The sequence below is a fragment of the Scomber japonicus genome, chromosome 5 (assembly GCF_027409825.1).
Source record: "Scomber japonicus isolate fScoJap1 chromosome 5, fScoJap1.pri, whole genome shotgun sequence".
NCBI classification, from domain to species: Eukaryota; Metazoa; Chordata; class Actinopteri; order Scombriformes; family Scombridae; genus Scomber; species Scomber japonicus.
In genome coordinates this window covers 11814207-11841112 of record NC_070582.1, presented here as the reverse complement: position 1 = coordinate 11841112, position 26906 = coordinate 11814207, and the positions used below count along the sequence as shown (strand labels likewise).

Sequence of the window (26906 nt, the reverse complement as noted above, 5' to 3'; positions counted from 1 at the left end):
TTAATGTCGCTACATGTACTTTTTAATGTGTTATTTGGTCAGGCGATGTAGCCCCTGGTTTGAAGTTGAACTGGAGAATGCCGGTGTATTGTTAGCTTCGGCTGCAGACACTTAAAACACGCTGTTCCGCCTACGGCACGGGTCGGAGGTAGCCACAAGTCCTTCTGAATGTTTTAAACACCAACCCTTAAACATATTTATTCATGCCGTACATTGTTAGAAAGCATAGGTTGCCCTGATTCATTCAAGACCATTCACGAATTATATTGGTTGCTCACAGCCGTAATAGTATTTGCGATTGGCTCGGCTAGCCACTCAGCTAAAGTAAAAACAGCTATAATCTCTACATACCTTCAAAGTCTTCCCTTTATCCACAACGATCATCTTATGACTCGGGACTTTCTGTACAGCTCGCTAAGTATCCATTCTTGTGAAATACTTTCCTCAATATGTCCATGTATTTAGTCCATCACGTAACGTAATAACACAAATAACAAACCATATACGGTCCCTTTTACGTCTTTTCCTGACCTGCACATACAAGCAACAACAACAACGACAGTAATAAGCTGCCGGAACTATGTAGCCGTCAGTTGTTTCCACTCTCGTTAGTGGTCTCCCCGTGTTAGCCGAAGCTAACAATACAACAAGTTCGTTTTCCAATTCGTAGTCCTGTTGTTGTTGTTTCTTCTTCCGGTGTTTCGGCAAAAACAGTCCCCGGTAATCCACTTCCGTTGTGGCTTTTTTTATTTGCATCGTTTTTTTTTTATTATATGCTGCGGTGGGTTTTTTTTTGTTTGCTGCGGTGTTTCTTTTTATTTGCAGCGTTTCTTTTATATGCAGCAGCGTTTCTTTTATATGCAGCAGTGTTTGTTTTTGTTTGCAGCGTTACTTTTATTTGCAGCTATGGCGGGTCTCGGCCACCGTAATTTGAGACTCTGCTTGCTATCAAAATGTTACTGTTGCATCGCTTCCTTATTTCCAAACTACTAAGGAGGTATCATAATAAATTGTTTTATTCATTTATTTTAAAAAAATGCAGCACAGTTTGGGTACATTTTAAAGCTATTTAAAAAAATTAGAATTAGAATTAGAATGAATTGTATGTCTTACATCACTAACATAACTTACAGTATGAATTATACAATCCATTTGTTTCCCTATAGCTATATATTTTCTTATTCCTGGCATGTGAAAAAACTCCATAGTTTAATTTGGTCATAATACCAGGAACTGCTTTTATGACTCAACTTCTGTATTACTTCTGGTAAAGTGATTGCCAAAACAAGTGACAGTGACAAAGATAGACACAAAACTGGGTGATGTCAGGGCCGTGTCATGGTGTCAAGTATTTACTTCTCTTATCCACCTAAAATCTTTTTTTTTCTCTTTCTGAAATATCATCAAGTCTTTACAATAGTGGTACAATAAGGAGACAAAGATAAGTTATCAAGCTTAGATGGGAGAGGCTGTGGTGTAGAATGATTAAGGACGCTGCCGGAACATGGTATTTCGTAACCATATCTGTGCCAACAACCTGACCAAATATTAACCAAATTGACTAGGCTCTGCATGGTAGCTCACAGATAAAAAGAGATTAGATAAATGGCGTTGTGGCACGATAGAACTGTATACAGATAAGAAAAAAAAAACAGAACGTACTATAGAATACAACAACAAATAATTATGACGTAAGACAAAGGTAAAGTATGTTTTTTTGTTCTTCTGTAGGATGCTGATTGCGTGACAGATTCCTCATGATATAAGGGTACTGTCAAATTTGCAATGTTTCATATTTGCACACCATATATAATAAGAATGGGGGTAGTAAAAGGAACTAATGTACATTCCTGGCTTCCCGTATTGCTTTATTCATTCAAAAAAAGAAGATTTTCATTATTACGAAACGCAGTATAACATTACACAACACAATTAAATGAATGATACCTCTCCTCTCCTCTCCTGCACCACCAATTTACACGACTCCTGCATCAGATTTGAAGATTTCTGACTGACTGGCTGAATAATTATGTCCTACCTGCATTCAACTCAAGCCAGCTTTATGAGGAAAATAATGTAATGTTTAATATAAATAAAAAATAATATAAATAATGTTTATATTATTCAGCCAAGGACACAAGAGGGTGGAATCCAGATCCAAGCACATGCTTAACAAGCAGTAAAGTAGATGTCTTCAGACAGACAAGTTTTCTCTGTAATAACATTTACGGTCTAATAAAAAATACCTGCCAATTACGTTTTAATTGACAGAATTGGCGCAATACAATGCACTGTTAAAGAATGGGAACGTACATCATCTAACTTGTATTGTCACCAGTTTGATCCACCTGTTTATGATTATATAATATATTATATTTTCTTCTTCTTGTAAAAAAAATATGAAGATAAACATGGCCTTCATATCGGTAATTCAAGCATCACATTGAAAAAAATGTTTCATGGGAAATGTATTTGTTCTATTAGTCATGTTTCATCTTGCTCATATTTTCTGAGATGTGTTGGATGTGATTGTTATAAATCAATGTTTCAAAGTAACTTGTATGTTGATATTTCAGCCACATTCCCTTGAAAGACACATAATATCTCAAGAGGTTAGATAAAGATTAAGTGAAATTAAAACCAACAAAGTTAATCAGCTGTTTTGAACGGAGCAGGGCGTTCCTGTGAAACTGTAAATAAATATAACAGCATTGTTTTCATCTGCATCCCATGACTGTGACAGGTATGACTGTAATTGCAGACATTTTAATTTCTGCATGGATTTTATTTTATCTTTTCTTATGGGTAAACTTTGTGGTGTCGCAGGAGCCAATAGTGCTTCTGTCTTGTTCAAAGTCATCAGTATAGTTGATGTTTTTGTTTGAGAACACGTGTACTTAAATCCACACCGAAGTGCTGTCTCCCTTCTGTGGCTTATTCCTTAACCTGCTCCATAAACATCACAAAATACGTCTCAATAAAATTGATTAAGTCCATTATATCTTTGCATAGGCATAACTCTATCTGATAAGTAAACGTGTGTACAGCCTGTTCTTGTGGGACTGTGCAGTATAATTTGTTAATGGTGAAATAATTGTGTTGTCCAAATATCACACATACACATTAATGTGAAAAATGCAGTTTTCTGTAGAATGATGGCCCACAGTCTTAACTAATAAATAACATGAATGTATAAGACACAACTCAGCTCCTTAAGGGAAATCTGCTATTCTGGGTTCATTTCATCAGTTAGGTGTATATGAATAAATTAAAATTCCCATATGGCAACAGAAATAGCCAACTATAGCATAATTGAAAGAACTTCCACTAAATCCCAGACATCCTTACATAATTGAATGTCCTACAACCAAGACAAAACTCTTGAACCTACTGTTGTATCTATGAGCTGCGATTTACAATGTTTATAAGTTTTAGGATATTTCCATCTGACACAACACTGTTAAAGATTCTTTTATAAACTTTATTTATTTCCAACATTTCACACAAAAGCACAACAATCTGTAACATGGTATCAATCATACATTATAATCTCCAGAAACATATTTGGAAACTATGCATGTGGCTAATTCCATTTCCATCTCTTGAGTCAAACAGCCAATAAAAAAACTCACATGATGCATGTTGATTACAACAATGATTTGACAGAAATTATGAATTCCAGTCCAGTGTTTATTCTTGTAATGTAATTTGTATTAATTTAAAAAAATCACATCCTTGATTGATTGAAATGAATGTAACAATAATTTCATGATAAAATAACAGATGTAAAGCAGAAGAATACACATTTTATAAGTATGCATCAAGTATCTGTCATTTCATAAAATCAAACCTTCCTAAATTAGCTCTGTGATTGTTAGTGGAAAAATATTATTTAACTACTGCATGGACTTGTGTTCTCCAGCACCAAAGTGTCTCATCATTGATTCATGTAGTCCAACATTTAGGAAAAGTTAGAAGTTCTCATAGTGATGTATGAAATGGGCCTGATCCCTCTTGTTCATCTGCTGACAAGCTTTCTCCACATTCTTGGTCAGTCCAGGTGGTCCACAGCTGAATACGCCAATTTTACCCACCTGCAGATAATAATACAAATTTAAATAATTCCTTCAATTATAATTGGCAAAGAATCATAGAAACGTAAAGTAGATGGAGCTGGATGAAGGACTAACCTCGGGGTGAACTTCCTGCAGTGAGCTAAAAAAGGACACGAATGGAGGACGGCCGAAGTGGGTGACAGATCGCAGGCCAGTGAAGAGACTGCGGTTCCACACCTTCTGAAAGTGGCGCTCACACACATACTGTCCACAAATGACAAACGCAACAGTGAGGAATTCATTAGTGGTTTTCACTGTTATATGATATTAAAGGAATAACATTTTGGGAAATACACTCCTTAGCAGGCAGGGGTAAACAAATGGTCTGGTTCTGTCCAAAGGTACCTATCAGCACCTCTAAAGCTCATTAATAATCGCACACATATAACTTCATTTAAAACTGCAAACTATGGTTTTAATACTTTTGTTTTGTGCAGATTAAACAAACAAGATAAATTGTCTTAGTTGCAGAGCTTTAGAGATGTTTTTTATTACCTGTGGCAGACCTGCTCTAGCCGTTTCCTCCAATTTCCAGTTTTTCTAACTAATTTCAGCTAACTGACTGTTGGCTACAGCTTTATGTTTACCATACAAACATAAGAATGGTTGATCACATCTATCTGTTGGCATTAAAGAGATGATAAAATGTCTAACTAGCCCTTTAATATACAAACCATACATTTAGAAGTCAGCATTAAAATGCATGTTTGTTAAATATTCAATCACATTTCAGTCCACACTTAGATATGGTGACTGCAGATCTCACCAGCATGGTGGTGCGGAGGTCGAACTTCTCGGCCACCTGAGTGATGTAAGTGTGAACTGAGACCAGCTCCTGGGTGTCCATCTCCTCCACCTCCCTGATGATGTCTGACAGCCACTCAAACTGACGCTGAGTTCTTGTCACCCAGATGAAGTACACCTGCAATATTCAATGACTTAGTATTTTTAGCATTGGAACAACATGCAAAAATAGACATTACTGCAGGGAGCCAAGTGAAAATGTTCTGTAGGTTGTTTGATTTTATGGAGCACCTTTTTGCATTGAATCTTGGACCTGATGGAGGACTTGAACACCAGGTCTTTGAGGATGGAAGCAAATGGGGTTACGCCAATTCCTCCTCCTACCAGAACAGACACTTCATAGTCAATCCATTCCTGATGGCCCTCACCAAATGGGCCGTCCAGGTACAGCTGGGGATAAAATGAGAATACAGTGAAAAAGGAAAGAATGGAGACGGAAAGGAAACTCCACATACACATTCAGTAATAATGCTATGTCCTGCCTTTGGATAGGAGCCGAACTCAAGCAGGTTTTCTTCAGTGTAGAGCTCTCGGAGCTGGCTGGTCCAAGGCCCCACAGCTCGGATGTGCAGGCTGAGGGTTTCTTCGTGAGGTGCTGACGTCAGTGTGAATGGGTGGTACTCATCTGTGCCCAACACCAGGCACGCAATGCGAACCCACTGGCCTGAACGATACACAAAGCCCTGTGGTCGCTTGAACTCCAAATGTGTCACGCCTACAGGTAGCACAGCCAAGAGAAGTGTGAACTTGGATGCACAACACACACAAACGTTCCATGACTTCAGTGAAGACGATGGAAAAGTGCTAAGTGCAAAATACTAATTGTCACCTGAAGGCAGCAGCTCAGCTCTGACCACAGGTATCTCCACCTTCTTCCTGCTCAAACTGATCAGTTTGTCCAGCAGGAAGAGTAGTCCAGGTGGGATTAGGTAGATGTAGAAAGCGGGGGCTTGCAGTAGGGCATAACTGCCGTGAATAACTGTCTGTTGGATATAAAATGAACATTACACCTCCAGTAATACTGCCTCCCATCTTGAAAGTTAGCTGACAGTACATGGCAGTAAAAAGTACTTACTAAGATGTACACAACAACATAAAGGTAATGTGTGAGCCAAAATCCACGAAAACTGATGCGGCGGAAATAGTGTGAGGCAAAAACATACATGAATGCAAAAACAAACAGGAGCAAAACACCAGTCATTCCTGTAAAAGGGACAAAGCAGAGAAAAAAAGATTGAATTACAGCATAGTATAACAAAATGTCTATGCTCTACACAAGCTCTGAAGGTCTAAAACAGGTGAATTGGAGAAGGAGGTTGTGCCTCTACAATGAGACTCTAAGTGGAGTGCCAAACCCAAAATCTAGTAATCATGTTTCAAAAATATGAAAAGGTAACACATCTCAAATTTCCAGTCAAGGAGTACTAACATTTCACTTGTAAAAGTGGCTCACATAGCAAGTAGGTTGTGTATTGTAATGTGAACCAAATAAACAAGTGAATGTCCAATAGTACTTTGTCCTCATTGACTGGAAATTTGAGATGTGCTAACTTTCATGTTTTGGTTTAAAATAGATCTCTTATGATACCTGGGACAGTTTCAAAGAACCACCAGTACCACTTGAAAGGAAGTTCAGACCTGAAATGAAAAAAAAAAGTAGATTAGCTACATGCCGTTACTCTGCTACAACATCCAACTGCTAGAATCAAGCAGATATTTCAAACATTACCCATTATTGGCTAAGATTTTGGGGAACAGACAAGAAAGGATGCTGAGGTCACTGATGGAGAAAATGTAGATGTTGACCACGTGGCCCAAACTATGAACAACTACAGAGAGAAGAGACATGGGAGTTAGTTTAAAAAAGAAAAGTAAATACTCAAAACTTAACTTTAATACTGTCCTATGATCTACCAACCTGCAAGGATGATGGCTGTCATGGCCATGAAGCGATGGAAGTCAATGGCTGCGTCAAAGGGGATGTATCGGTTGAGGAAGGTCTCTCTGCACAGCGTGATGAGGTTGCGACACACGGTGAGGAGCATGTAGGGAAACAGAAAGGAGACTGAGGCTGCCGAGCCACGAGAGACGATGATTCCCACCATTGACGTCTCAGGGATACCTGTGGCTATTGCCTGCAAACCGTAGTCTGAACAGAGGGTTTTTAATCAGATCAGGCCAGAAAAAGTATGATGCCAAGGGATAGTGAAGGAATATAATGGACTAACAGGACACAGTGGGGAATGATTTATACTCACGGTAACATCTTTCAAGTGCCACACCAGCTGTAATGCCATACACGACAATAAAGCAGACAATATGACGGCGATAATTCTCAATGAAACGTTTAAACTGCTGGATTTTCTGCTGGACTGGGTTCCTTATGTACTGCTCACGCTTGGGCTTCACATAGACATTTGGAGAGTTGACAGCTAACCTGAAATTGAACATTTTTCAAATCCATTAAATCATTATCTTTGCTCTGTCTGTCATTAGATGTGGAGTATTTGACCATATTCTGATCGTACCAACCTCAGAGGAAGTGAGGTGTGACACTAACTCTAATATAAAGCCTCTGTTGTTGGAAGGACATTGGTTACCTTGTTAGACAGCTGGATTTGTGAGATAAAAACATCACAAGATCACATAAGAATCCTGCATGTCAGGTGTCAAGTTATGCACTTGTGCCCGAATCACTGGTGGTTCAAATCAATCAGCATCATGAATCCAGCTGCCTCACAAGGTAAGATGGTGATAAACAGTGGTAAATATTTTAACTATGTAATAGTACATACTATATCACTATGACCAGGACACTGTTAAGAGGACACACTCTTTCAATGCTAATATGATAACAATCCTCATAATTTGTGTTAAGTTGTCACACATTTTATCTTTCTCAGTAGAGCGTTTACTATACTCAGAAAATAATTTATATTTACATAAAAACAGAATAGAACATACTTTTTCCGTCTACGTATCGTCTGCCCATCTGTGTCGTCGCTACTGAAAACCAAAAATGAACAAATGGAAACAATTGAAGTTAATGAAGAGCTACAGTGATTCATTATGTTTGTCTATAGTAATAAGCAATAGTTGTCGCTTGTATGATATGGAGGAGACATCACATCCTTACCTATTTGCTGGAAGGATGAAGGAAACTCTTTGGTCTCGACTCAGCCTTTTCTTTCCTTGTTTCTCCAACCCTGCACACATAGCAGACACACTAATGAATCAGACAAGGTCATAGAAATGAGAATTTTCTATTAAAAAAAGCAGGCTTTGATAAAACTTTCTCTAACCTTTAACATTGAGTTGGGCAAACTGCAGCTCCTTCTCATGGTCCCGCAGCAGGAAATGAAAGTCCTCCCATGTGATTTTCTCCTTGTAATCAAAGCCTGCAGCCTGCATCATGGCCTTGATGCCATCCTCTACCTGGCTTTTTGACAGAGCGCCATTGGAGATTTCAATGAAAGACCTGCAGCACATCAAAAAGGAGACAATGAACCATCAAACAAACAAAAAAAGACTTGATGCAGTCATTGAAAATATAAAAAATATCAATCAAACCTGAGCATCCTGGCAAATTCTTCTTTAGATAAGAAACCACTTCCATCAATGTTGTTCATGGAGAACATCAATTTAGATTTTTCCTCAGGGGACCCTGCAGAAATACTAACATTAGTAATAACATAATCTAGACTTAGATTCATTGCTTTACCACTACATGATATGAAACTTTAAATAAATATTCGTGTTCTGATTCCTATCTTCAAAAGAAATCTGTATTAAGTCAGTCTATAAAAAATGCAATGACAAGGACATTTCCTCTACTTGCCATAAAATAAGGTGCAGTCAACTATCCTTAATTAAAGCTATTAACCTCCCTGAAGTAGTTCAGTAGTATTTATTGATTTAGTTGGTGTTATAGTCTTTTATGTGAAAAGGAAGTTAAGATATTTAATATCTCCTCAAATGATCAAATATCCAAGCAAAAATTATAATTTCAAATGTCGTCATCAATCCTAACATATTCTTCTCCATCTACATGCAGTCCACATCATCTTAGGTTAGTTGATTTTGTGTGTTTTACCTTTCATAAAAATAACCATCACATCAAGAAACTCTTGGAAGGAGAGGTAGCCGTTGCCATCTTTATCAGCTAGTGTGAACATAGAGTCTACGAATAAAGAGTCAGACTTGAGGCCAAGTGCATCAGCAAATTCTGAAGCTGTCAGCTCACACTGGAGGACCTTCCTGGCTTTCTTGTGGGAAACACCACTCATGTCCCCAGCATCACGCTTCTCTATTTCCAAGACCTGTGCAAAAGAGGGGCAGAGAGTGACAGTGTCATTATATGTCACCATAGTGTTATTAGTAATATTACCTACGTCAGCTGAGGTTGAGGGTGAGGTCACCATCAAGACCAGCAATTAGTTCTTGTGGCTTAAGGTCCGACCTAGTTTGACCTCAAGCAATGTTTGACGACATTTTGCGGGCAAGCTTAAAGCTGCTGCTGCAACAGAGCAGCAGATGAGGTAAACATCCAGAGGTTGACGGTACCTGAGAGAAAGCATGTCGGATGAAAGTTTCCACAATCTGAGCCCTCTGCTCTCTGGTTAAAGCCTCCTTCAGCAGTTCCTTCTCGCTCATCTCCTTCACTCTAATCTCCTGCCCGTTGTCTGTCACTCCCGGGCACAGATGCTTGACAAATGCTGTACGTTTGCTCTCGTCATCAAAAAACAGCACCTGGGTGCACAAGTGGAGGCCATAAGGGGAAGATGAACATGATTGGAGTGAGATCAGAAGTGATGTAGATCAGATACATCTGCAGAATCATGCTTACATTGACATTTGGATGAAGTGTGTAAGCAACTAGTACATAAGTGAGAAAGCTGAATGTGCCTAAACTGTAATCTATCTCAAAGTGAACACATGTTCAGCTGTACACGCTTACACAAGAAGCAGCACCATATTGAAACCTATTGTCTTTTACTTTAATCAGATTTCAGCTGCTTTTTCAGATACAGACTCTGGTAAAAATGATTCCCTCTTGTTTCCAGCTACTCACCAGGTCGTATTCTTTTGGTACTTTGAGCAGCAAAGCTTTATGGTGATGATCATTCGACAGGAGGACGTCCAGGTTGCCCTGGTTACCCAAATTAAAGGAGCGGAGAGTGGACCCTGATCTGTCCAAGACCTCCAGTCTCCTCTTCTCATCAATCTCCACACTGACAGGATGCAGAGGTTTTTTATGGCCCTGCCATTCATAGGCTTGAGAGGAAAACCAGAATAAAAAGAGATTTGAGACAAGATTCTGGATAATGCTGAGGACAGATGTAAAATAAACAGAAACACTGGCAGCACTCGAGTTTTGCAGCTGATATCATGTAAATACTTAATCTTAGAGTCAACCTGTTCCATGTTAATATTGCAATTAATATAATCAGCTGTAAAACCCAACTACTAATGGCTGCCTTTATTAAAACTGGACATTGTAGAAACAGTATTGGATTTAAGTTTTCATACCAGTGATTTCCAAAGCTGGCTCATCTGCTCTGCCAGCAGCTTTTCTTCTTCTCTGGAACTTCTTGTACCTGTATTTGCGCAGGTATGCCACCATACAGGCCACGAGAAAACTCACTGTGAAGATGAAATAATCAAAATTGCTGAATGAATGACATGAGTATTATTGCAATGCAAAAACAGAGGGATTTGTGAATATGATACTGACCAACAGGGAAGAGAAACAGAACAATGATAAATATCCCAAAGCCAGCTTTGCTCCCATCAAAGTAATTAAGTTTGGTGGCATTAGTGCAGGGATGGAGCATTGATGCATTCAGCTGTGTGGGCTGAGGACAAGGGTCACCTTAGGACAACAGAAAGATCATTTTAATTTATGAATTCATTAAATATTAAATTCACAGATTCAACAGATTTTATGTTGTATTTTTACCATCTGTCCAGAAGAATACATTATTCTGTATATCAGTGGCCTCTGCACTAGTCACTGCAATAAGGACGTCATGAAACGTCATGTTGCGGATCGTGTTGATCTCCTCTTCTGTGAACAAACTGAAAAACACCTCAATGTAAATACAAAACTGTCATTTCAAAATCAAGATTCACATGATATGAATGGATGATTTTGTCACAAACAGTTAAGTGAGATAAATTACAGACTGTATCTCAGCTGTATTCTGTGCTGAAATGTCCTTTAGAGAGGCGCTCACCCATTCTGTTTGTTCTCAAACCAGAAGCGGTCGCCGTTCCTGATGCGTAAGAACTGGTCCAAGATGATGGTGGAGAAAACTCGACCTGGACGATCGAGAGACTCGAGCAGTCCTCCAGGGAAGAGCTCCAGTTTCGAGACGTCTCTGTCATACAGTTCTGCAATATCTTGGAGTAACTGTTGAAATAGGACACAATTTAATTCACAGTTATTGTAAAACATTCAACTCACTTTGTTTATCGTTGATTGTTTAAAGATTTTTTTTTCTTGAGAGACTTGAGGTTACCTGTGGGTTGGTGCGGTTGAGCTCAGAATTTATGTCTTCAAACGACTTTACAGGAGGCAGATCCAGAGCTTCTCTGACCTCAGTGTAACTACGGAGGCCAAAGTCTCGTCCTCTCTGGATAGTCATAGCCACCAAATCTGAGCGGGTGAACCTTAGGGGTCCGTACATGTAGTCTGTCAGGGTGGAAACCACATCAGAACGGTGATGATATGATACACAGAGTAATACAACAAGTAAGAAGGATTAAACACCTGTCAAGTCCTCCACAACAACGTTGTCTACTTTCTCTGCGATCTGGGAGGTCATGCCCATAATGAGGTCGTCTACATCCTGTCCTGTCTTCACATTGATTCTCTGTAACAAAATGACAGAAGCATTAATACATATTATACTGAGTTCTCCTCAATCAAACAAATGGTATCATGGAGGCTGTTCAAAACACATATCTTAGTCTACAAAAAAGATATTTTGTAGAAAACACAACATCATCCATCACAGCAAGTATTTTCAAGAGTTTGAAAGGATCCATGTTCAGGACACACTGTAGATCTATCTTCGTTAACTGCTGTATAAAAAAGATGCACTTGTAGCATGATAACTGAGAATTAATCAAAAAGCAGTGAATTAAGTTGTAGACCCAATAGACTAGGAATCTTGCTTTCCTCTCTAGAAATATTGTGAATTGATAGAAAGTGATTTGTTATTAAAACAATGGCAAAATATTCTACAAATGTCACCATGTGTGCTCACTGAGATATAAGTTTAATTTTTATGCTTCTAATTTAAAGACCTTAAGTCCTGGTGTTGTTTTCCACTGTCTCCATAAAAAATAGTTGTTCAAAATGTGACTTCATTATACTACTTCTTCCAAGGAAGTTAAAGTGAAAGCAGAGTGTGGTCAAGTGTTTGGTGTAAAAGCAAAAGCTTGTGGTGGAAAATACATAAATGAGCACACCCCTCATATTACTCTCCACTCCTGCTTTGTGCTCTTATGAAAATGCAGCAGCACAAACGTTATGTACCTGACGTTTCCAAAAGCTGTTACAGAGACGCAGGGCTGGTGATGAGCTCCCGTCTATGTTGATAACCTCCCGAAAGTGGCAGGTTCTGTTTCTGTAGGACATAGGAGAGACAATACAGATAATTATATTTCTAAACAAATTGGGTTTTGTACAAGCTTTGATTTTTCAAAATATGCAGAGGGGGGAAAAAAAGGGCAATACCTCATGTAAACACCAGGTGGGACCATAGTGATGCCCAATCGCATGGCAGCAGCCTGAAACTCAGGAGAAATCCCTGGATCAACAAATTTCTGATAACCTGTATGGAGATAAATCAACATAAAATACAAGGAAGCAGGGTGACAACAAATATGTTGTATTTATATTATAAGATATAAAATGAATAAAAAACTGTAGAAACATTCCACAAGGCATGCACAAAAAACAACCTTTATCAGCATTTAAATGGTTAAACTGAGGCAACAGAAACATTGCAGCTACAAAAGTGAAGAATGATTTAAGATGGTGGGATTATCTGTCTTTTGTTATTTTTTTTACTTTCTTCAGCTGCGGGTGCTTATTCAGCAGAAGAAAGAGATTCGTGGTGGTGCTTTGCTGACAGAGCACATACTTGTCAAACATCACCAACGATAGCTCACCTCACCACGGCTTGTGGTCACCAGAGCATTACCTGCTGCCTTCCACTTGTACGCACATGCACTCTGGCCGATTCTTACCTGGGTAAGGAGGGAGATTTTTGTCTCCAAGGTATGCAGGCAGCCATTCATAGAGTACAATATTCTGTTTGGAAAAATAGTAGAGATAAAAGTTATTGAAGTCATTCTTTGACTTGAACTATTTTAAGTGATGATCTGATAATAAAGGCTTTGATGTTAATATATTCTGCAACCTCTTTTCCTTTTCTCATATACAAACATTTGAAGTGAATTTATATATATATATATATATATTATTATTGCAGCTTTCCATAATCCTAACCATACACATTACTTGATTATAAATAGCTTGTTAACTATTTAACTATACTATTTAACTATATAGAAGCAGGAAAATTAATTAACCTGTATAATGTAACTGAATAGTTCCTGCAGAGAACAGACCTCCCCTAATTAAACAAGTGAGCGATGATGCATTCACCTCTAAACTAGAACCATCAATTTCATCCGTAAAATCACGACCACCTGGCGTTGATGCAACCTCTTACTGTCCAGAGTGCAAATTAAATCAGTAACTGGGCAGCGGGAGGATTACGTGGAGACTTTTTCCTCTACCTGAAATGTGGCCACAACGGTCTTTCTGGCGTTTTGAAACAGCTTTTCGTCTGACCACTCTGGGTGTTCCTCATGCAGCTTGGAGGCTACATAATTGTGGTAGCGAAACCAGATAATCCCCTCTGCTGCCGTGAACATGTTCTCATTGGCCCAGGCATTTCCCAACTCTGGACACAGAAGAAAGCAGAAATTATAGGAAATTCTGTTCCATCCTTTTCCATCAAGAAAACCAGTCTAAAGTTCACAAACATTCAATCATACTCCTTTGACATTGATTGATGATCTAACCACTAATGGAATGATAATTTGTCTGTTTGTTTTCAAGGATATGACGACAGAGTGGTGACAACAGTTGAATATCCTTCACCTCCACCCCAGACAATAATTACACACCTTTAAAAACACTAGCGACTATAGAAAGAGGGATTTACTGCGGTGAGTGTAACAAGCCATTTAGACAATAATTAAAGAGTCATAACACACGTCAGACATGGTCTCTCTTGACTCAGCCTCACAGGCTGCAACCCTAATTAAAGCAAATTTCTGTGAATGATATTTAAATTCTCTTCTTTGTTTTTTAGTGGCCTGCAGTATCGGTTGGGTGGATATTGCCAAATACTGTATGGAAATATAGTATGGATACCAAATGTTTAAGACATACAGTTAATCCAAACACACAATGGTCAATAGGCTTCATATAAATGAAAGTATACCTCATTTTCAAGTTAATGCCTGTTGTCCTCCCAGGTCAAAATTGACCCAATGACAACAGGAGGGCTAAAGAGACATTGCTGTTGAGTTTTGGGGATTTAAAAAATGTAAATTAAAATGATACTGAGTTCTGCTGTTTCAGGTTAAGCTCCAGTCAGTTTTTTAAATACACAATAAATCTCATTATCTAGTTGTATACTAGAATGTATACTGAATTCCAGGTAAAGACATTTTTCAGAAAGGCCCCATATGTGGTAAACCCCTTCATGTGCAGAACTGAAGGTTAAAGTGTGAAATATATCTCACCATAGAGACCCTGGGGTCCGCTTTCACCTGTAGAAGGGTCAGCGGCACTCCACATACTGTGCAATTTCCCCTCCTGCGGCATGTTCCACTCAGAGCCTGAACTCAGGAGCCCCCTAGAGAAGCTCCTGAGGGAGTCAGACCAGGAAGTAGAGGGACCATAGATGGAGCTACCATCTATCCATGCTGTCACTAAGCTGACCTGAAAATCACAAGTTTCTGTTAAATTTCTGCACTTCACTAAAGGAAAATGTATGCAAAATGTCCTCCACAACTGCCTGAACAACTCTTCTATAATAAAAATGGCTTCTTTCAACATACATTAACATAAATATAAACAAAAGATCTTCATATTAATAAGAATCAACAGTCAGCACCTGTGTGCGGGGGTTACTGGGACTCTGGCCGGACTCTTTGTCCCATGGTCCTCTCTGGAAGGGCAGCAGGACTTTGCCAGTGGCAGTTGGGTCAAAAATGGGGTCACCTTTTGGGACTCGGATGTGCATGAATTCAGGTGGACACCCAGGAGTTCTTGAGTCCAAAATCTCAAAAGCAACATGATAACCTGAAAAGTTAAAATAATAAGAATTAATTTCTGCGAAATAAGATTGACCTTCATCCTGAATAATAATGATAAAGGAGGGAGGGGCTTTTCTGGGAATGTAATGTTGGTATTTAGACTAAATATAAGTATAAATCATTAGAAATGATTACTAATACTAATTAAATCAGATAGTTACAAACTAGGAGATACTATCTCGACATATTTGTAGCATCAGCCAGAAATATCTGAATCAATAAATGCATATTTTAATCATAGACTTTTATCTGTATGTCTAAAAGTGTATTTTTTACATTTGAAGCAGTTATTGATGCTAGCACCAATAAGGGTATGACTGTCTTACACCTGCTAACACCTTTAACACTGTATCTCAGTGTTTTCAACTTATTTGATGATTGAAATGATAATTGAGTGAAAGTGCACAGTAAATGCACTCGCCAATATATTTACCAAAAAACAGAGAGAGCACAGTCTGGTTGCGTGTTGAGGGCAGACCAGAGGGTCCTTTATTAAGCCGGCGGCTCAGTCTTCGGGGGTTCGGCAACAGGGGTTCGCGGAAGGGTTGATAGACCCCATCCCAGTAGTGCGCGGGCACGAGGCGCGTAAGATGAGAACCTGTGCGAGCACAAGAGTAGCGGTGAGCAGGTGTGTCGGCAGGTTGCGCTGCTGCTGTTGCTGCTGCTGCTGCCTCTATTGTGCCAACTCTGTAACTTACCGACAGCTCCGCGTCTGGGATATCCTAAACTGTTATACCAGCCGTCAAAGCGAGGGACCTCCCAGGTTGTTTCACTTTGTGAACCTGTTCAAGACATGTCGACTTTAATCAACTTTTATTATTCCCCTGCCGTTTTCTGCGTTAATTTGGTTGTTTAAAGTCTAAATATGAAGTGTTATTGTGTACTCACGTTCACTGACAATGAGCACCAAACCAACCATTGCGCAGATACTCCAAACCCGTTTACGCAAATCCATTGATGCGAGAGATGCTCCTCAGCTCAGACCGCAACCAAGAGGAGTGGAGGACATCTGAAAAGTGAAAAGAAGGTAAAGGTAACTGACATTTACTGACATATTTCCGTTATATTTCTATACTTTCTATATTTTGTTGCTTTAGCAGTCGTTATAAAGAAAGTACGTCTATCTCTAAAGTTGACACCCTTTGTCTGGTTGAATGAACACAAAAACAAAAAAACAAAAAATATTAAAACGTTGACACTTATTCATGTATAATCATGCCCACAGGCACCAAAAGACAATGCCTTGTTTCCTTTATCACTGTATTTGATAAGAGAAGATGAAGTAAGTAAGGCTTACCCACTGCAGAGGTTGGAATGTAGTGCAGAAGTAGCGCAAGAGCACAGGTACAGGTGAGGGATGGTGCAACACTAAAGCCAACATGTGTTGCACAGCTTATCACAAAATTGCGTGTGACCTGTGTTGCCCAAATGGGAATGGTCATCATGTCTGGATCACACCTCTTTTCAGCTGTATTCCAGTGAAAGCATCCTCCTCCTCACTGACACAAAGGGGACTGCCATTATAAAAGAAGTGTATCAACCCCTCAACATTCACACTTCAGTCACATCATCACAGCTGCCAACTTTCAGGTAAGAACGTTTTTGGGACTTTAGATTCTCCCTGTTTCATTAATTGGTTGTATTTGACACTTTTATTTAAATTTAGGCTCAAATTAATGTGTTTAAATCAGGATGGACCCATTCCAGTACACCTACTGACTGAAGTGGTCACGTGGATGTGTAGTAATTCAGTGCATTATACAGTTACATTTTCCCTCTTTTTTGAAAACACACTCAGTCAAAGGCAAAGTTAGATGGTACTAAGTCAGACACGTCTGTGCTTCATCATGTGCCATGTTACACTGAGGTAATAATGTCCCATCCCTTATCTACTGTAAGGAACAAGGGCTGCTATCTCTACATCTGGAGGTAACTGAGACCCCCACTGCTAACACTGTCTTCTCTGTTACACTGTCTAGTCTCAGCTGGAACTGTAAAGATCTGGAGCAAAGATGACTTTCTACGATGACATTTACCCATTCTACCCTCTACAAAGGACCTCCTTCATCTTCAATGGCAGCTTGCTCACCATTATCCTGGTTTTCCTTGTGCTAGCCGTCGGTCTTCTCCTCATTCTGCCAGGGATACGAGGGAAATCAGTGAGTGCAACCCATCAGATAAACTTCCGCTCACTGCAAGCACAGATTAATTGCTGTCTCCCTCTGGGCTTGTAAAGATGATTTTTTAGAGCAAAAATGATGACGTTATGATCGGTTACTTGTACTTGATTATGTGCTTTCCTTTTCCACTCAGAGGCTGTTCTGGATGTTCAGAATAATTATCAGCTTGTTCATAGGTGTGGTGATTGTGGGTGAGTTTGGTTTTGTTTCATTGCAGTTGAATAGGTCACAGTTTTTGTTTTGTCTGCCATCATTATTCACCTTTGTTTTGGCTTTTTTTCCTTCTCTGTAGCGCTCAACTTCACTAACGACTGGGCTGAGGCCAGAGTGACCGCAAATGCCACTTACAAGTCTTTCAGCAATGCAGTGGTTAATGCAGAGATCGGCTTACACATTGGATTGTACGGCATTAATGTTACACTCAAAGGTGAGTCATAATGCAGATTTACAAAACCAACAGATACTTGCAGCTTTAATCTTTTGAGCAGTTTAAATCTTTGGTCAAGACATCTGATGACTTATTCCCACAATAGTAAAACAACTCTGTCAGCATCCGTGTTTTTTTTATTTGTCTTGACTGATAAATGTTGAATTTATACTTTACCTTATAAATGAGCTCATCTTCTCTCTGTCTTAGGGAATCCGGTTGTACAATTCAATGAGACCATTGACTACAATGAGATGTTCAGCTGGCATGACAGTATGGAAGAGGAGTATGAGGAAGCTTTGGAGAAAGGTTTACCAAACCCCATTCTGTACATCGCAGAGAAATTTACCATCAGAAGCACATGTGGCCTCATTATTCAGTATAGATACTCAGGACGATACGCCTCTGCAACTCTCTGGTAACTATACATAACTCATACTCTGAAGTCGTGTCATCATACTGTGAGATGATGGTTAAAATATAGAAGAAATTAAAATTACTGCATGTTACTGCTTCCCCAGGACGGCATTTTGCTGTTGGCTGCTCGCCAATATCCTCTTCTCCATCCCAGTCATTTTATATGCTGGGTACATGATGTGGGCAACAGCCGCCTTCATCTTCTTCTCCATGGCCTCCTTCTCCACCATCATGAATGCGCCTCCTTGTGTTTTCTCCATAGAAAATGACTCCTTTGAAACTGAGTACAGTCATTCATTCTGGCTGGCTCTGGCTACAGGTAATTATAAGAACCTTTTTCATTCATTTCATATTTTTTGACATACACAGCTGTTTATGATTTCTACTAACTGAAATGATTTCTAGGTGTGCTGTGCACCGTCATTGGGATTCTGGTGGTGATGCTTCATTGTATGATACCAGAGAAGATAAAAGAGGCTTTCAGCGGTGGTGTCGACAGTTATGAAGATGAAGACATGTCTTATGGCGAGGGCTACTTGAATGTAGTATACCTTGATGGAGTGACAGTTTCACCCCTGACATCAAAAGGCAAATCGGTAAGTAGAGGGTAATACTTCCTTTTGACACTTCAAGCAATCATCAAAGTGTCATTTTTGCTGCTTGTAAGTGGATTGGTCATTCTTTTAGAAGCCGTAATAGTGTGTTATTAATAATCTATCTACCTTTATTGCTGCAAAATACAGTTGAAATATTTGACCAGTACAGTATTAAGGAGGCGTGCAAGATTGAAATCTCATTAATCATTGTTTACTGTAGCACACACATTACATCATCAATACTGTGCTGAACTTTTAAGTCACGTTACATTCCAGGAAGTTATTTCTGCCTTTACTGCTTGTTAACTGTGATCATTTTATTTCTGTGTCTCAGGAACATCTATGAAGCTTTCCAAGTTTCTCTCAGGGAGCTTTTCCAGCCAATACTTGAAGTTTTATTTTTGCTTAATGTGTTATAAAGAGATTGTCACATTTCACACCAGCTCTAATTATCTGTGTGAGCCTGTTAAGTGTTAGAAATGATTTAACTATAAATAGTTGGATTTGTAAAGTTTGCTGTCATGTTGCAGTTGTTGTAAATACAATATACATTTGTATGATTCATACAGTGTAGATATAATCAATGTGGATTTTAGGCATTGTCATTGTACAGATTTTTCATTAGAAATGGAAGATGAGACAAAATAACTGTTAGTTTGTTAGTTTGATCTCAACACATGTTGGATATCCTTATTGAAGGGCATGCAGATTGCCATTGGTTGAACTGTCAATTTTTTTCTTTGACAACTTCTGAGATACAATTCAATGTGAAAACACGAAAGGAAGAATGAATAATGGCAGCACTGTAGTGCAGTGGTTACAACTGTTACCTCACAGCACGTATGTTAGGTTAGTTGATGACCCTAAGTTGCCTGTATGTATGAATGTGAAAGTAAAAAAAATGGATTGATGGATGGAAGAATGAATACAAAACAGTTCGGAAAGGTTTAACTGACTAATATCAAATCCAGCACAATGTGTTTTATGATTTGACTGTTTGTAAGTACTTTTTTGCCTTAATAAAATGAAAACAAACCACAAGCATTCAGCAGTGAGACTGTATTCTTAGTGTGTTATAACATTACATTCATTCAGTAATGTATGTTTCGATACATTCTTGTACGCTCTGGTAAAGGTAATGATCACCCATACTGTATGTCTTTGAAAAGTAAGTGTGTCTTTGGCCTTCAGCGTCACCATAATACACATAGTTTAGTGCCTTTGTACAGCATATTATCTTCTTTTAATACTTACTGTTATAGATTATCATGTCAGATTGAGAATTCATCCCTGGTCAGTAATTCTTCATTATAACATGCATATACTGTGGGAGTAATATGGCCTTTCCAACCAAGTCCTTGAGTAATCCAAAGTATTTACAGTAAAAGTACATTTTTAAACTCCATACACATTATAAAAATGACTAAATAAAATATAAATGTACTAATTTATCTCTTCATAAGAAAATAATCATGACCTTAAAGCTACTTCTTTTCAACACCAGAAACTCACGTACAGTACTACAGACAGAGTATTCACATTGTAAGGCCATTATGACAATGTAATTCAAGATAAAACCTGAAAATGAGAACTGGATGTTCTTTACAGCATTGCAACAAGAGGCCAAAAAATAAAATGATAGAAAAATAAATTCTCCTCGTCCCACTGAGCCACCTGTCTGTCATCTGTCCATCACCGTCTCCGCCCAGCCAGACATGCAGAACTACAGTGGGCTGATCCATGCAGGGTCTTTATATGTAGGTGGGTGTCTCCTGTCCTGTCAACAGTCTGAACATCACAGCAGGCATCGTCTTCATGTTGATCTGGCACAGAGAGGAGGGACAATTACACTGTCAACTTAAAAAGCACAGTCGTAATCACATCACTTGAATCCAGGCCTAATTTACCCCCTTCTTTGCCACCAAAGATTCAGAAAAGATCTTGGATCCTTTGCTGACAAATAATATGTTTAATAGAAATATATACTGGGAGAAAATGGGTACAAAACACAAAAACAAAATCACAGCATGTTAATAGCTGATAAAAACAAGAGAGAAGACTTGTCTGGCTAAAAAATGAGCACATTTAAATTATATTGAAAATAAACTGTCAACTTTGAAGCACAAATTTATTTCCTTGGGCTACAACTAGTGCCAGCAGCTGGTTAGCTTAGCATAAAGACTGAAAACAGGGTAAATCAGCTAGCCTGGGCCTGTCCAAGGGTCACAAAAGTTTATCAAGATTTAGAAATACTACGAAGTGGACATTGTTTAATTTAAACAGAACCAGTCTAGCCGTTTTCAGTCATTATGATAAGCTTATTTATTGATATCAGTGGTATTAATCTTCTTATCTGGCTTTGAGTTTTTATTATTGATTAATAGCATGCTATAGTACTGTATGTATGCAACCTGCTGCAATCTGTATGTGCCTACTGGTTAATGGTTAGCCCTAGACAGCCTTTTCAACAGTATGTGTATCTTTAAAAAGGTTCAGTGATTCGTGCAGTGCAGTAATCAGTGAAAATTGCCATTTTGCGGCACAAGGCGTTCTTACCTCACCGACTGACACAGACAGGGTTTGAACAATCTTCTCATGTGCCATGGCAACCACACTCTGACCATTTATTTCAATGATTCTGTGTCCAACACGAACACCACCTCGCTCAGCAATGCCACCCCGCATCAGACTGCAGATCTGAGAATGTGAAAATGATGTTGCCCGATAAAAGATTATCCATCTGTACACATTATTTTTACAGAGACTACACAGTACATATGCACAGCTCTCACTCATTAAGACACAGTGGCACTATTGCTTCATAGGGCTTACTCACAATGCCGTTCTGAACACTGAAGCCAAGCTGGAACTTGAGATCAGGTCTCTTGATGAGGACAGTGGTGACAGGAGGGCAGCTCACGATACTCAGCTTTACCTTCAACTGATTCTTTAGACCCTGAAATATATATTTAAAAAAACATAAGAGGGAGCGACTTGTTGGCTGAGTGGTTTCTTCACATGCCACATAATGGCAGCGTAAATGGAGATTGAGAGAAAATTGTCATTTTAATGTTTAGTTAAGACCTTGGGTGGTGTTTCTGTGTGTAATTGCACAATTGTGTGAATGAAATAACTATTTTAGTGTTTAATAATTCAATCCAGCGTGCTTTGATTTATCTCTCTTGTCTATCCACCTAATCCTTTTGAGGGTGATTAAAGGCTGGAGTCTCCCAGTATGCAGGAATCAGGGAGACACCTTGAGGAGGTCACCAATCCATCACACATCTTACAAAAAATGCAAGAACACTCAAATCCATACCTACAAGCAATTTGGAGTCTCCTTGTCTTTGCAGTTTGGCCAGAAAATCATACATAGAAATAAACTTTTTTGTTGTGAAGCAACTGTGCCAAACACAATGCTTCATACGCTACATACCTTGATGATACCCTGGCAGGTGGCAAGCGGCAGCCCAACCAGGCTGGTGTCATTGATGGACATAATCTGGTCCCCAACACTGAGTTTACCAGAGCGAGCTGCAGGCCCGCTGTTCAGCATGCTGGCCAGGATGACGGTGGGCAGAATGGAGCCCCAGCCGGACTCAACAATCACCACACCGAGGCTTTCCCCTTTCTGCTTCTCCACATACAGCTGGAATACAGAAAAGGTGTTTAAACTCTTCCTTTGAATCATGCTCAGCACATTTAAAGTTTAAAAGGTTTGTGAGATTCTCCTACTGCCATTTATGTTCTAGGAAATGAATCTGTCATCATCTACATTTGACCTGCAGCGAATAAAAAGTGGCACACCTCTTTACAGTTGTCTGAGTTTGAGAAATGGACGAGGTCATCGTGGTACATTTCCTGGGAGTTGATGATGTCACTGTATTGTTTCTGGCTCAAGTCTGTCGGGTTGATGCCATTGGCTCGGAGGAATTCTCTGTAGGCCACACTAAAAGCCTGACCGATGGACTGTGCAATGAGCTGCGCCTGTGGGAAGGGGAGCGTTTGGGGAAAACTACTCAGCAGAAAGGCTATCCCAGTTGACAAGAGCCAGGAGGTGAGAAAGATCACAATGAATTCAGTAACACGGAGCAAATATCTAAAACAAAACTTAGGTATAAGCTCAAAACTACAATTGTATGGGCAGTTAAGTTGCAAACACTTACATCCTCTGACTCAAAGACATAGCAGATCATCCTGTACTGACTCTTCCCTTCACTGGTAGACACGGGAGATTCGGAGAAATCCTCTGATGACGCCTGAGACATGCGCCTCCGTGCCATCAGAACCACAATACTGCCAATGTCAGCAATATAAGAGATAGTACGTAAGGCGCTGTCCATCATTGTCTCCTGTGGGGAATAAAAAGAAAGACAATCAATGCTTGTTATATCTGAAATTAGATTCAAAAGAAGGAGAGCTGATCCAACACAGACATCTGAGAGTTACCAACCTGTGTGTCAGCATTGAGCACTTTGACAGCTTTAGTGGAGATAAACAGGTCCACTTCAGTCATCATTTGAGAGTCTTCATCTTGGCTCTTTGAAATAAATAAATTGTTTGAATCAGACATTTAATATGCCTGTACTTTTGAGGGTACTTTAATCTCACAATGAAACCTTTCAATTCATTATCAACATGGGGAGGAGAGTAAAAAAAGTCATGCAACAGCTCCACCCTGTGGTAAGGAATGTAAATGCAGCAGGTAACCCCTCACAAATAGGTCAGCTGGCAAACAGGTACACACTGTTATAAATCCAATTAAATCATTAAAACCACAGTAAAAGGCACTTTGAGAGAACAAGCTTCTGACAGAACTGGACAAGTAGCTTGCTGTTATACTCAAAGTCTTTAATTTCAATTTCTCGAACATGCCCAGCAAACATGCCCTTAGGATTGGGAATCTATACAGTCTCTATCTGTGTTAGTTTGATAGCTAAAGGTTAAAAGGCAACTTATCTTTTGGAAAAAGGAAAATGTAATCAATTTCCCCTTGAGCCAAGGCCAATGTGTTTGTGAAATTCCTTTTAAAGCTTTCCCTTTGTTTTGTGATACGCAGACAGGAAGACAGCATACAATAACCTCCCTTGCAGATTTAAATATTTATAAAAACAAATCAATGGATGTTAATGACCATCTTACTAAAGAGGCAGATTACCTTGATACGACTGACAGCTTCATGAGCCTGGGACATGCGGACGGACTTGGAGGGATTCTTATCAGACAACACCTGGGTGCAGCCAAGGTAGTTAGCAGCAAAGATGATCCCATCAATGAGATCTTCTGGCTCACAGGGACCTGGGACTTTTCAGCATAACAAACAGTTCTTGTTGTAAGACATTAAAATGTGTAAATAATGGTGAGAACTGATAAATGTAAAAATATTCTGCAATAATTACCGTCCTCAAAGCTGGGGAAAGAAGCAGCTTCCTGTGTTTTCTACAAATTGATATTTTAGTTAGACTTCAAGGTCAATCATTTTACATCATTAATACTCAAGAGAATATACTATATTAATCATATTAATTTTAAAACCATATTGTGGTTCATAATGTGGTTGTGGTTCAAAAATAGATATCTTGGCTGAAACCTCTTGTTGTGTAATAAGTCTTTACCTTGGGAGAATTGCTCTCCTCTGCAGGGACGAGCTCTGGACATTGAGGCCTCCTCAGCTGCTCTGGCACGTTCTCAGGCATCACGGCTTTGCTTTGTTTCTCAGCCTGCTGTACACAAAAAACTACTTTAACTTAGGAAGTCTTGTTTGAAATATTTCTTGTTGTACTGAGTAGATAATAAGCCAAAGACGAAAACGCTACAAATACTATTTGTAGCAGAGCATGCAATTGAAATCTTCCTTAATTCACTTTAGGGCACAGTGATGGCAGGTTGTGCAGAAACACAAACAAACATAAACCACAGGGGATGAGATCTGACAAAGACCTGCCCCATTGGCAATGGTTACCTGCTGGGGTTTTTCTGGCTGTCTCTGCCTCTCTTCGGGAGGCTCCCTTTGTTGCTCTGGAGTGTGATGAGGAGCCAGGGATGGTTCGATAACCCTGGGATCACTCTCCTGGCTGTTAGCAGGGGGACTGGGTCTGGGAACAGGAGGAGTCTCTCTACGAGGCTGGGCCTTCTGTGTGTCGGCAGGTGACTGAGCATGGGAATGACGAGGTGGTGGAAGAGGATGTTGCTTACTGGAACTAGGTCTAGCTTTGGTCCGCACAGCAGCCTTTTTGTAGTCCTTTGACGATGTCTTTGGACGCTGTTCAGCGCTGTTGGTCGTGCATCCTTTGATTCCAGAGACAACATGCTCAATGTCCTGTCCTGTGCCCCTTCTTCCTCGTCCTTTACCCTGCCTCTCCTTCTCCTTTGAACCCACGTGAGACGGCTCACACTTCTTACTGACTACTGGGATATTATAGTTTCTTGTGATTCGAGGGTCATCTTCTCTTTCCTTTTCATCACCTCCCTTTCTAATTCTTTCATTCTCATTGTCCTGATAAAGGCTAGCCTGCGTTTGAACAGTGTTCTCTGTCTCCTCTAAATCCTCTATAAATTTGGCCCCATCCAGCACCTCTTCTATCTCATCCCCATCACTAAAAAAGAACCTGTTCTCCTGGCCCCTTTCCACTTCCCCCTCTGCTTCATCTGCAGCAATGGGGGTGCAATGCGACCTAAACCGATGGCCTGTCTTGTGAGGCTTAGCATCTGATTGTGATCCCTCGCATATTTCTGTGCTATGACGAGGCCTGGGAGTGAACTGGTCACTGTTGCTCTCATTAATATTATCACCTACTGCATGCTTTATATAACCACCATCCTCAGGACAGTACTGCTTGTAATACCTCGTGTCCATGACGCCATCCCTGTTTAAATGCAGGACCTCATCATAATCCTGCTCAACATCAGAGCCCACGTTGTCGTACTCAGAGCAGGTGTCCTCCATGTCCTCTCGACTAGGGTCGCAATTTGTGTAACAGTGGTTTGCAGGAGCAGGAGGAGTCAGCTGGTCGTTGTTACCATCCTTCAAGGTACACAGTGGTTGCGCTGATACCTCCCTCACTAAACCTGTGTGCTGCTCTTCTTGGCTCTCTTCTGTGAGTCCTGGACCAGGGCACGGCGGAGGGCTGGGAGCCAATATTTTGGAGATGGTTCCTGGACTTTTTCCATGAGCCATTACTGGCCCTGCAATCCCACTACTCTCAACCCTGTGAACATTAATAGATAACCAAAATTAGATTTTTGAAATGCTGCATTATGCTCTCTGTACATTTTCACTTGGTATTTTCAACAGCACATCGTCATTAGTCCTCTCACCAATATCCTACTGATGTTTTTCTTATACTATAGGGGAATATTAGTAGTATGTTTAAAACAGATCTCATGTTATCCATTGGTTTTAGCTCCAAAATAACCACTTCTAGATACAACACAGTAACACATTATGAGCAAATGAATCACAGTACCTGATTTAAATAACTTCTGGTCAAATATTATTTTACTACACTTAAAATCTTGAATTAAATCTCGAATTGTATAAGAGCAAATGTCTCTTTCATACTTAAAAACACACAGAAACAACCCCGACTTCAAGCACAAGCAGTAGCTACTTATTAAAGTCACAAAATAGTATATCCATCCATTACTTTTACTCCATCTAACACCCACATGCATCATCTCAGTCCTTTTGTCTGATGTCTGCTAATGTTATTTTGTTATCTGTCATCTTGCTTTGTTGTGTCTTCTCTAATTTGGTCTTGATGTCCCACAGAACAGGAAAGCTGCAGCAAAACCGTTTTAAGTGAATCAGAGCAGTAGCATGCAATAGTAGTCTTTTTACCCCTTGAAATATACCCCCTCATCCCTGAAATATTATGTGGTTAGTGTGATGTATGACCCATGACATATGTCCACTGATGAAACTGTTTGAGTGATAGTACATCCTTCTGACATCTGAAGA

The 26906-nt window shown here is 39.6% G+C and overlaps 3 protein-coding genes across 3 annotated transcripts; 1 reads left to right on the top strand and 2 right to left on the bottom strand.

Moving 5' to 3' along the window:
- Positions 1-3971: 3971 nt before the first annotated feature.
- On the bottom strand, positions 3972-16281 carry duox (dual oxidase). Its single transcript, XM_053319799.1, has 33 exons — positions 16215-16281; positions 16025-16108; positions 15760-15924; positions 15125-15312; positions 14751-14949; positions 13734-13900; positions 13179-13242; positions 12664-12760; positions 12463-12553; positions 11692-11794; positions 11441-11613; positions 11156-11331; positions 10879-10997; positions 10654-10791; positions 10449-10562; positions 9991-10193; positions 9483-9668; positions 9013-9238; positions 8490-8583; positions 8222-8397; positions 8056-8125; positions 7884-7925; positions 7178-7356; positions 6838-7068; positions 6649-6748; positions 6508-6557; positions 5995-6122; positions 5749-5902; positions 5402-5634; positions 5151-5309; positions 4882-5037; positions 4191-4319; positions 3972-4094 (listed from the first exon to the last, which is right to left on the bottom strand). The coding sequence occupies exons 1-33, from the start codon at positions 16279-16281 to the stop codon at positions 3972-3974; spliced, it is 4584 nt and encodes a 1527-aa protein (XP_053175774.1).
- A 959-nt stretch (positions 16282-17240) lies between these two features.
- duox2 (dual oxidase 2) lies at positions 17241-19292 on the top strand. The gene is made up of 7 exons (XM_053319857.1): positions 17241-17485; positions 17640-17697; positions 17799-17933; positions 18144-18351; positions 18455-18669; positions 18756-18946; positions 19281-19292. The coding sequence occupies exons 1-7, from the start codon at positions 17339-17341 to the stop codon at positions 19290-19292; spliced, it is 966 nt and encodes a 321-aa protein (XP_053175832.1). The 5' UTR covers positions 17241-17338.
- A 1405-nt stretch (positions 19293-20697) lies between these two features.
- Positions 20698-26123, bottom strand: apba2a (amyloid beta (A4) precursor protein-binding, family A, member 2a). Its single transcript, XM_053319805.1, has 11 exons — positions 24909-26123; positions 24562-24669; positions 24346-24376; positions 24105-24250; positions 23400-23486; positions 23113-23298; positions 22754-22933; positions 22383-22595; positions 21783-21902; positions 21503-21643; positions 20698-20769 (listed from the first exon to the last, which is right to left on the bottom strand). Exons 1-11 carry the CDS (start codon positions 26121-26123, stop codon positions 20698-20700), a joined length of 2499 nt encoding a protein of 832 aa, XP_053175780.1.
- Between the last annotated feature and the right edge of the window lie 783 nt (positions 26124-26906).

Coding starts and splice junctions, on each gene's coding strand:
- duox (XM_053319799.1), bottom strand. CDS start 16,281: ATGGATTTGCGTAAACGGGTTTGGAGTATCTGCGCAATGGTTGGTTTG. Junction 9,239..9,482: donor TCCGACATGCTTTCTCTCAG/GTACCGTCAACC, acceptor TCTTTTGCACAG/GTCTTGGAAATAGAGAAGCG. Junction 5,903..5,994: donor ATGTTGTTGTGTACATCTTA/GTAAGTACTTTT, acceptor TATATCCAACAG/ACAGTTATTCACGGCAGTTA.
- apba2a (XM_053319805.1), bottom strand. CDS start 26,123: ATGGCTCATGGAAAAAGTCCAGGAACCATCTCCAAAATATTGGCTCCC. Junction 24,670..24,908: donor AGCCAGAAAAACCCCAGCAG/GTAACCATTGCC, acceptor TTTTGTGTACAG/CAGGCTGAGAAACAAAGCAA. Junction 21,903..22,382: donor CCTGCCAGGGTATCATCAAG/GTATGTAGCGTA, acceptor TATATATTTCAG/GGTCTAAAGAATCAGTTGAA.
- duox2 (XM_053319857.1), top strand. CDS start 17,339: ATGACTTTCTACGATGACATTTACCCATTCTACCCTCTACAAAGGACC. Junction 17,698..17,798: donor CATAGGTGTGGTGATTGTGG/GTGAGTTTGGTT, acceptor CCTTCTCTGTAG/CGCTCAACTTCACTAACGAC. Junction 17,934..18,143: donor CATTAATGTTACACTCAAAG/GTGAGTCATAAT, acceptor TCTCTGTCTTAG/GGAATCCGGTTGTACAATTC.